The sequence below is a fragment of the Coturnix japonica genome, chromosome 10 (genome assembly GCF_054131305.1).
Source record: "Coturnix japonica strain WE chromosome 10, WE-NBRP24, whole genome shotgun sequence".
NCBI lineage: Eukaryota > Metazoa > Chordata > Aves > Galliformes > Phasianidae > Coturnix > Coturnix japonica.
Genome location: NC_140672.1, coordinates 9,284,580 through 9,295,139, shown reverse-complemented (window position 1 = coordinate 9,295,139; position 10,560 = coordinate 9,284,580). Strand labels below are relative to the sequence as shown.

At 48.4% G+C, this 10,560-nt stretch overlaps 1 protein-coding gene across 1 annotated transcript; it reads right to left on the bottom strand.

Annotated features, from left to right (window-relative positions):
- Positions 1-2,451: 2,451 nt before the first annotated feature.
- Positions 2,452-4,429, bottom strand: LOC146759259 (inositol 1,4,5-trisphosphate receptor-interacting protein-like 1). Its single transcript, XM_085510338.1, has 2 exons — positions 4,355-4,429; positions 2,452-3,651 (listed from the first exon to the last, which is right to left on the bottom strand). Exons 1-2 carry the CDS (start codon positions 4,427-4,429, stop codon positions 2,470-2,472), a joined length of 1,257 nt encoding a protein of 418 aa, XP_085366464.1. The 3' UTR covers positions 2,452-2,469.
- Between the last annotated feature and the right edge of the window lie 6,131 nt (positions 4,430-10,560).

The following is a 10,560-nucleotide window of genomic DNA, read 5'->3' as shown; positions in this document are numbered from 1 at the left end:
TGCAAGCCTCATCCACCTTTAGCACAAGGATTTACAAATCCTTCAGGAGCCCATGGACACAGAAGGGCAGAAAGTGCCATTTTTAACAGCAAACCTGTGCCAACCTCCCACTGATCACAGAGTTCTGTAGTATGTTGGGGTGCTAAGTTGTCTTTGCGAGGATTTATGAGTGCATACAGTAGTTCTGAGTAGATGGAGTGTTCTAGAATAGCTGAGTTAGGCCTGTAGGTTAAGAGTTAGTGGGCTGCGGGTTTAGGTAGGTGTGTGTATAGGTTCTCTCGCGTGCATCGGGTTTTGCGTAGCGGGTGTACGTGTCTGCGCGGGATTTAGGATGGCATATAAGGTGTGTGACAGAGCAATATATTGAGAGAAGACATGATGGCATCCATGTTTGTGTCTCTCTCCCCGGGACAGTTGAAGTCCTGGGATAAGTCAGGTTAATTGGCGAATACGTCAGTAGTACCTCTCAGATTACTTTCAAGAAGCTGAATTTTTTACCTAATCCTCTCTCTAAAGTGGATTTTTCATCTCTCTTATTTACTGATAAACTTCCAGGGCTAAGCATCTACAGCACAAAACAGACCTGTGTAGTTCATCACCACGCTATATTTTTGGTCCAACATGATGAAAAAATGGAGCAGACATTTAGAAAGATGACAAGAAGATCCAGAGCAGAGCAGTTATAGTCATTGATGATTATATCAAAATATTGTTGAAGGAATATTAAAACCCCTGCTTCAGGGTATAAAATAATATATACATTTTTGTCAAACAGGTGGACAGAGTAATATATGTTTGTCCACTGTGCTGCATTTATATACCCTTCTGAAAGGTCTATCATTTTTATATATGTAAAAGTATATTATTTCTATATAATACTGCTATCGATGGACATGAGATCTGGTCCTAATGAACTATACAGGCCTTTATGCACCATTTGTATTCGTAAAGCATCTACCAGGATACGACCCCAAACAGGACACCCAGGGCAACACCAGCAGTATTTGGTTAAGAGCACATGAAAAGAAGCATATTGCAACAATAATCAGACAGCGATTTATGTCACCCATCATACAATCATGAAATGGCCGGGGTTGCAAAGGTCCACAGTGCTCATCCAGTCCCAACCCCCTGCTGTGTGCAGGGTCACCAACCAGCAGCCCAGGCTGCCCAGAGCCACATCCAGCCTGGCCTTGAATGCCTGCAGGGATGGGGCATCCACAGCCTCCTTGGGCAACCCGTTCCAGTGCGTCACCAGCCTCTGAGTGAAAAACTTCCTCCTAAGATCCAACCTAAACTTTCCCTGTCTGAATTTAAAGCCATTCCCCCTTGTCCTATCACTGCCCACCCTCACAATGTCATGGTTTTGTACATTTTTCTATTGGTATTCCACATCATAACATCATATAGAGCACAGAGAACAAGTACATGTCCCAGAGGGTCTCACAGTCAGAGAGGGAAACACATCACGGAAGTGATGCTGTCTCTCTCTCAAACTGCCTGGTAGCGAGTCTGGGTGTGCTTCCAAGCCGTGGCACCTTCAGTTTCAAAGTAGGCTTCTCGGTCTTCGGAAAACCTCTCTCTCTCTTTCCCTTTTATTTTACTTGGCTTATTAGCCTCAATTTCCATTAGATTGTAATTAGTAAAATAATAAGTTTTCCTCCTTAGATCGTTGCCACTTCTCTGTTTGTTTCCTTGAGTCCAGCTCCCATCTCCCTACCCCTTTCTTATTTTCCCTTCCTATACGCTGGGAGCCAGGGGGAACAGGAGCCTACTGCCCCTCCCCGTCACAGACATAGATTGATCTAGATAACACCGTGACACAGCAATTCCTCCTCTGTATACGCTCCCTTCAAGTACTGCAAGGCCACAACGAGATCTCCCCAGAGCCTTCTCTAAGCTAAACAAGCCCAGTTCCCTCAACCATTTCTCACAGGAGAGCTGCTCCAGCACCCTGACCATCTTAGTGGCCTCTATATTCTTTCAATATACGTACACACGACGGCGAGATTGAGACACAACAGGATATATAGTTTATAAGAGTTTATTAAAAGTTGTTGTTGTTTAGGGAAATGGGGAAGGGAAGTCGGGTGATAGAAAAGAGATAGGAAATAAAAGCAAAGAGTCTTTGTAGAAAGCAAGAGAGAATTAGTCACCACTGGGTTTCCAGCATGACTCGTAGTTCAGATGTTGATCTTCAGTAGAGATGGTCGTCAGAGGGAGCAGGGAAGCATCTGTTTGCATCTTGCCTTCACAAGATACAATGGTTCCATCCCCAGATCTCCCATACCAAGATGGAGTCATTTGGTCACAGGCCGGATCTTCCACTGGTAAGCTCTCTCCAACGTGACACTGACTGCCACAAGGAAACAGCCACCTCTGGCCTCCTAAATAGGTCTCAGAGTCTTATTGCTCACAGGATGTGAGCTTGCAGCCAAAACAAGAGAAGGGTTCGGACAAAGGTCTCTCTCAGCGTCCGAACAGCAGCAGTCTGATGTAGCGATCTCTCAGCTCCCTGAACTCACGCAGCGCTATGGAGTGGGCGTCCGGGTCCTCCTCCAGGTGCTGGAAGAGGTTGAGCGGCTTGGCGGATCGGAAGGACTGCGGCAGGACAATCGTGCTGTGCACCGACTTGCTGCCAAGGAAGAAGTGGTTCAGGCATTTCTCATCCAGGCAGAAGCGCAGGTACCGCAGGAGATTCTCCATCCGATTCAGGAAATACTTCCTGCGCCACTTCTTCAAAGGGATGATGGCCAAAGTGTGGAGGACAAGAGTCTTGATGACATAGGTGGAAAAGCCCATGCCCACTAAGATGCTGGCAAGCAACGTCAGGCAGTGCAGGTGGGAGCTGTCCTGTCCGGTACTCCTGGCCGTGTGCTGGAAGAACTTCTTTTCTGCCACAGCACAGCTCTGTGGCCATGTTGTGCTGGGCGTAAAGCCGGCGTCTGTGTTCTGGCTGGTCAGGTAGATGTCCGAGTATTCTTGCTGCACCCCGAACAGCAGCTCGACGAGGACTTTTTCCCCGCTGTAGGCTTCTGTCAGCTGGAGCTTGCAGGAGCGTCTGGAAGGCAGCACCTTCAGGCTGTAGGCGTGCGCGTGGTGGGTGGTCTTCCAGATTGCTGCCACCTGTACGGTGAACCAGGTGACAGTTCTCTCCACATCCAGGTAGGAGTCAGTGCAGAGAGTCTGTAGCAGGCTGGGGTCCTGATTTTGGCTCAGCTCTTCCTCATGGTGGTGGAGGAAGCACAGCACATTCCCCAGCTGCTTCTCCCTTTGGCACATGCACTGAAGCTCCACGCGGACGCGGGAGTTCCTTGCCAGCCCGTGCCCTTCATCTCCCAGCTCCAGGAGGAAGGTGTGCCCGGGGGGAGGCTCTATGGGCACGAGCAGGCAGTACACATTGTCCCACTCCTGGGGACTCCAGCCTTCAAAGGCACTGCCCACCCCAATGGCAGGCTGCAGCACCGGGAAGAAGCTGTTGGACCAGATGAATCTGAAGGTCTGCACGAGCTCGTTCATCAGCTCCTCCACTATAGGGCACCTGGTGGCCCTTCCTTCCACCTTTTCCAGGGCACGCCTTGTGAGAAATTTTGTCAGTGCTGAATCTTTGAAGTCTTCTTCCTCGTCATCCTCCTCTTCTTCCTGTTCCTCCTTTTCCACCAATTCCACCTGCTCCTGCTGTTCTACCTGCTCCTGCTGTCCGCCCTGTTCCACCTGCTCCTCCTGCACCTGCTGTTCCTCCTGTTCCACCTGTTCCTCCTGCACCCGTTCCTGTTCCTCCTGCACCTGCTGTTCCTCCTGTTCCACCTGTTCCTCTTCCTCCTGCACCTGCTGTTCCACCTGTTCCTCCTGATGTTCCTCCTGTTCCTCCTTTTCCACCTCTTCCTCTTCCTTCACTCCCGATGCCTCCTCCTTGCCACTGGAGCTGTCATTTTCACTGCTGCTTTCATCACGCTTTTTCATTTTTAGGGACTGCACCATGTTCCAAAAGAGCAACAGAATCAGTCCCATACTGAAACAGATCTTCCAGTGCTGCAGCAGAGCAAAGAGCAGAGATGACATGTCCACCCAGCTCTGCTGCTCATTCCTCTGCTCAATCTCGTGCTGCGGAGGTATCATGTGCTTTTGCAGATCAACCTCGCGCCGCTGCACGTTCTCGAGCATGAGCACATCAGTATTGACACTGACACTTAGCGCCCGCACCAACAATGCGAGAACAAACACCAAAGCCATGATCTGCAAGAGATGGGAGAGAGGGGCTCAGTGGGGCTGGGAGGGAGCGGGGCCAGGAGCCGCATGGCCCTGTGCTCAGGTAGGAGCAGTGGGTACGAGGGAGCTGGGTGGCAGCAGGGACCGAGGCCAGCGCTGGCAGGGACAGTTCCAAGCACTGCCCGTGGTGCTCCCACAGGGGCCGCTGTTTGCACCACATCCCTCGTCCAGCCCGACCTTCCCCTGCTGCTGCACTCACCATTGGCCCAGGTCAAAAATGCAGCAGCGCTGCCTGCCTGTGGCCCTAAACCCATCCCCTGCATTGTCATGCAATGCATTCCTGCTGATGTCACAAATGGGCTGCCCGACTCCACCCTTCTCAGCTGCCCAGGGTGGGCACATGGCCACTGAGCCACGGCACTGCCTCAATTTGGAGGCATATCTCTGGACAGAGCTCCTGGGGACGCTCTTTACTAAGCAGGTGGGAGCTGCCCGGGCCTTTCTTTAAAATAAAATGGGGTGGTATTTCCCATGGATGCTGTGCTCCTCATGTGCCACCCCACAGGTTATGTTCCAAACACACTGTCCCTGGAAAATCATTTGGACAGAAATGGAAAATCAAAACTACTGCTCCTGAGGAAACATAAGAATTTGCAGCATATGCAGAAACTCATTTTAGTGCTGAAATGCCACAGAGGGAACAAAGCTGAAGATCAGTGCCGGTCATGTCAAAGTCTCAGCACCTGACATCACACAGCCCTTTGCTGATTGCTCCCTCAGCCACCGGTGGTCTGAACGTCCTCTGAGCAAAAGGCCAGATGGCTCGATCCAAGCAGCTCAAAGGGGCTCTAACAATGATGATTAGGATGCCCACATGTGCAGCAGCCTCTTCAGCTGCATGGGCTCTGGCTCCTTTGGGTGAGCTTATGCTGTAGAGAAAACAGCAGGAGCAACTGCTGTCTACCCCATGTTGCAAAATCACATGTGCACGAGGCAGGAATATTTCTCAAAGGCCAACAGAGAAAGGCTTGGCTGGGAGCCTGTGGGTGTTGAACCAAGGCAGCCCTGCAGGCACAGAGTGGTCTGGTAGGTAAGGAGACAGCCCTGTAGGACAGGAGCATGATGGCAGCTGTCAGACCAGCTGTGCTTCACCTGCATACCTTGCTGCCTGCAGCACAAGGCTCCCAGCCATGGCTGTATTGACTTCTGGGAGGTAAGGCCAGAGTCACCTCCTGAAGCCAGGGGAGATCCCAGATCAACAGGGTTGGAAGTCATTTGAACCTCACGAGATCCCCTAGACCAAATCCCCTGCTACAGCAGGTTCCCTAGTGTAGGTTTCTCCACAGAAGATAATCGCTCTTCTTCTCTGTTTCCGGTAACAAGGATATCAATAAATATTATTAACCAACAGAAGCTGTGTAACCCAGTGAAACAGGACCTATTCTTTCCTGAATCTGAATTCAGCATTCAGATTTCTGTACTTCACCAGTCTCTGGGTGTCTGTTGTTTCCTGCATTTGGCGGAGCCTTGCAGCCGGAGCTCCAGGCTGGTGCCTTCCAGTGCCAAGCAGTGCAACTACAATGGGGGGCAAGTGGGAAGCCAGTCATCATGGTAACACTGGAGCACTTCTGACATCCTCCTCTCCAGATCCTCCTCTCAGGCATGTTAAACTTGACTCTGTGCTTATCTCAGGTCACTGTGCTTAGCGAAGGCCTTTACCAAAACAGTGTTGGAAATGTCAGTGAAGCAGCTCCTCAAACTGTTTGTATCCTGTTCCCCTTCTGCAATCTGGTCAGCCTCCACATGTGAGGCTTTGCTGCTGCTGCTCAGAGAATCACCAATGTGGGTTCCTCTGTAGGCAAACCAGTCAAAGCCCCTTGCATTATGCATCTATCCAGTGCACCCTCAATAATTTTGCACATGACAGCAAGTTGTTAGGAAGTGCTGATCTGCCTTAGGGTAAACAGGCCCCACAGAGAGACCAGGACAGGCTGATCAATAGGCTGGGGCCAATGGGATGAGGTTCAACAAGAGCAAGTGCTGGGGTCACCACCCCTGAGTGAAAAATCTTACATGCTTGGGAGAGGCAGAACACAGCAAAGACCCATTCCATCTTTATTCTTGCAATCTGAGCTGTATTTTTCCTTATTGAAGAATCCACCTTTGCTGGATTAGGACTTTTCCTGAAGTCATTCTCTGAACTGCATAAAGGATGAGCCAATGTCTAAATCCATACTGCTAGCGCAGGAAAAGCAGCAGTGCTAAATAAACACGGGAATATATTTCCACAGGTTGGAAATTCTGGGCAAAATCAGTGGATAGAAAACTAAAAAAGGTGAGACTAAAAAGGAAGGGAAATAAAAACATTCCATCCAAAAATGACATTTCACTGTCACCATTACTAGAGATATATTCTTGGGTGCTCTGCTTTATATATGAATCTTACTTTGATGTTAAAAGAATATCATAAAGGCAAGTATGAGACTCGGCTACCAACTAAGAGATTTCTTTGGCATTCGCCCACCAGGATCCGGCTCTGTCTGCATTCAGAGGCTGCAAGGCAGAGAACATGCAATGGTCCAGCCAGGGAAATCCCCCCGAGCACAGTGCCTCATGGACAGCCTCCCGTTCCACTCCTGCACGCTCCAGGCCCTGCAGGCACCCCCCAGAGTAAATGAATGAGCTCAGGAAGCCAGTGTGATGGTGGCAAGGCTGGGTGGTTGGTTACAAGTGCAGGCAGAAACTGGCAGCACTGCCCACTGACTCTGTCAGTGTCTCTTTGCTAAGTCCTTTGTTGTCAGTTTCTCTCATCCGCTTGTGGATGGACTCCTGTTCTGGGATTAAGAGGTATGAAGCCAAGCGGCATGTTGCATTTCATTCTTAAGGAGCATTTGTTGGGGTGAAAGCAGCAGAAGCAGAGATCCAGGCACCCTCTGTGCAGCCAGAACTGAGCTCCAAACCTGTAGGGCCATCCCCAACCTTGGGACTCTGGAAGCACTCAGCTGGCCACTGTCTTCTCCCCTCCCCATCCACATTAATGACTCCAGCAAGAAGCTGCTCCTCCCTGATCTCGCTAAACATCAAGTCATGACTCGGGGAACAAAAGAACCACAAGGAACACTTCAAAACTTCGAACAAAAGATGAAAGCTCCAACAATGTCAACCCAACCAGGTGTTGCTGTTTACCATGATGGCCTCATAATCCTCCAGATGAAAGGGGCCCTTTGCCACCCTTCAGGCAGTGAGACAGGGAGAGCAGCCGACATGATAAAAATGCTGTGATACATCCCTTTCATCAGCACTCCAAACAGTAAGTACGCAAAAATTATGGTTTGCATACAGCAATTTCTCTTTGCTTACACCATGCATTTCACTTAACTACAACCTATCCCACCGGGCAAACACATACAGAAATCCAGGAGCGCATTCACTGACTCCCATTTAAAGCTTGATTCAAACCAAAGAATGATCATTTAAAAGAGAGATGAAGGTTTCCAGCAAATGAAACTCACCATAGCAAATAAGGGGCCAAATACTGTCGTGAACACAACACAAAATCATGGGTGCTCTGATCTATTATTTTGGTGTTTCCTTGCTTGAAACCCTATAGGCAATCAGCACTGCATGGCAATGCTCCTATAACACAAAGCCTCTTCCTTTCATCTTTGCGGTGCCACCAGCGATGGAATTAGATGATCATTGTGGTACTGTTCAGCCCCAGCCATCCTATGAGTCTATGATGATGATTCTGTGATTCTCTAACTGCTCCTCAGTGATGCTACAGCAATGCAGCATCCCAAAGATCAGCATGGAAAGGAGCAGTGAGAGCACAGCAAAAAGCCTCCAGGTAACAGCAGGGACAGGAAATGCTGAATGGGACTCTCTCTTCTAAATGGTCCGAGACAATAGCTGTTAGAAGGCTTAGCACCAGGTCAGGTTTGATAGGAGGAACTGCAGCTCACTATCATATGAAATTTCTCCTCGTTCTGGTTGCAAATTGCTGGAAGGCAATTCATCTTATCTACCACCTGCTTTCAGCTATACCTTGGCAAGTCCCTGTCCATGTGGGATTGCTCTGTCCTTGCTACCTGCAGGCAGAACCCAGAGATATGTTCCATCTGCAAAGGTAATAATCAGGTGGCAGGAGATGTGCAAGCCTCATCCACCTTTAGCACAAGGATTTACAAATCCTTCAGGAGCCCATGGACACAGAAGGGCAGAAAGTGCCATTTTTAACAGCAAACCTGTGCCAACCTCCCACTGATCACAGAGTTCTGTAGTATGTTGGGGTGCTAAGTTGTCTTTGCGAGGATTTATGAGTGCATACAGTAGTTCTGAGTAGATGGAGTGTTCTAGAATAGCTGAGTTAGGCCTGTAGGTTAAGAGTTAGTGGGCTGCGGGTTTAGGTAGGTGTGTGTATAGGTTCTCTCGCGTGCATCGGGTTTTGCGTAGCGGGTGTACGTGTCTGCGCGGGATTTAGGATGGCATATAAGGTGTGTGACAGAGCAATATATTGAGAGAAGACATGATGGCATCCATGTTTGTGTCTCTCTCCCCGGGACAGTTGAAGTCCTGGGATAAGTCAGGTTAATTGGCGAATACGTCAGTAGTACCTCTCAGATTACTTTCAAGAAGCTGAATTTTTTACCTAATCCTCTCTCTAAAGTGGATTTTTCATCTCTCTTATTTACTGATAAACTTCCAGGGCTAAGCATCTACAGCACAAAACAGACCTGTGTAGTTCATCACCACGCTATATTTTTGGTCCAACATGATGAAAAAATGGAGCAGACATTTAGAAAGATGACAAGAAGATCCAGAGCAGAGCAGTTATAGTCATTGATGATTATATCAAAATATTGTTGAAGGAATATTAAAACCCCTGCTTCAGGGTATAAAATAATATATACATTTTTGTCAAACAGGTGGACAGAGTAATATATGTTTGTCCACTGTGCTGCATTTATATACCCTTCTGAAAGGTCTATCATTTTTATATATGTAAAGGTATATTATTTCTATATAATACTGCTATCGATGGACATGAGATCTGGTCCTAATGAACTATACAGGCCTTTATGCACCATTTGTATTCGTAAAGCATCTACCAGGATACGACCCCAAACAGGACACCCAGGGCAACACCAGCAGTATTTGGTTAAGAGCACATGAAAAGAAGCATATTGCAACAATAATCAGACAGCGATTTATGTCACCCATCATACAATCATGAAATGGCCGGGGTTGCAAAGGTCCACAGTGCTCATCCAGTCCCAACCCCCTGCTGTGTGCAGGGTCACCAACCAGCAGCCCAGGCTGCCCAGAGCCACATCCAGCCTGGCCTTGAATGCCTGCAGGGATGGGGCATCCACAGCCTCCTTGGGCAACCCGTTCCAGTGCGTCACCAGCCTCTGAGTGAAAAACTTCCTCCTAAGATCCAACCTAAACTTTCCCTGTCTGAATTTAAAGCCATTCCCCCTTGTCCTATCACTGCCCACCCTCACAATGTCATGGTTTTGTACATTTTTCTATTGGTATTCCACATCATAACATCATATAGAGCACAGAGAACAACTACATGTCCCAGAGGGTCTCACAGTCAGAGAGGGAAACACATCACGGAAGTGATGCTGTCTCTCTCTCAAACTGCCTGGTAGCGAGTCTGGGTGTGCTTCCAAGCCGTGGCACCTTCAGTTTCAAAGTAGGCTTCTCGGTCTTCGGAAAACCTCTCTCTCTCTTTCCCTTTTATTTTACTTGGCTTATTAGCCTCAATTTCCATTAGATTGTAATTAGTAAAATAATAAGTTTTCCTCCTTAGATCGTTGCCACTTCTCTGTTTGTTTCCTTGAGTCCAGCTCCCATCTCCCTACCCCTTTCTTATTTTCCCTTCCTATACGCTGGGAGCCAGGGGGAACAGGAGCCTACTGCCCCTCCCCGTCACAGACATAGATTGATCTAGATAACACCGTGACACAGCAATTCCTCCTCTGTATACGCTCCCTTCAAGTACTGCAAGGCCACAACGAGATCTCCCCAGAGCCTTCTCTAAGCTAAACAAGCCCAGTTCCCTCAACCATTTCTCACAGGAGAGCTGCTCCAGCACCCTGACCATCTTAGTGGCCTCTATATTCTTTCAATATACGTACACACGACGGCGAGATTGAGACACAACAGGATATATAGTTTATAAGAGTTTATTAAAAGTTGTTGTTGTTTAGGGAAATGGGGAAGGGAAGTCGGGTGATAGAAAAGAGATAGGAAATAAAAGCAAAGAGTCTTTGTAGAAAGCAAGAGAGAATTAGTCACCACTGGGTTTCCAGCATGACTCGTAGTTCAGATGTTGATCTTCAG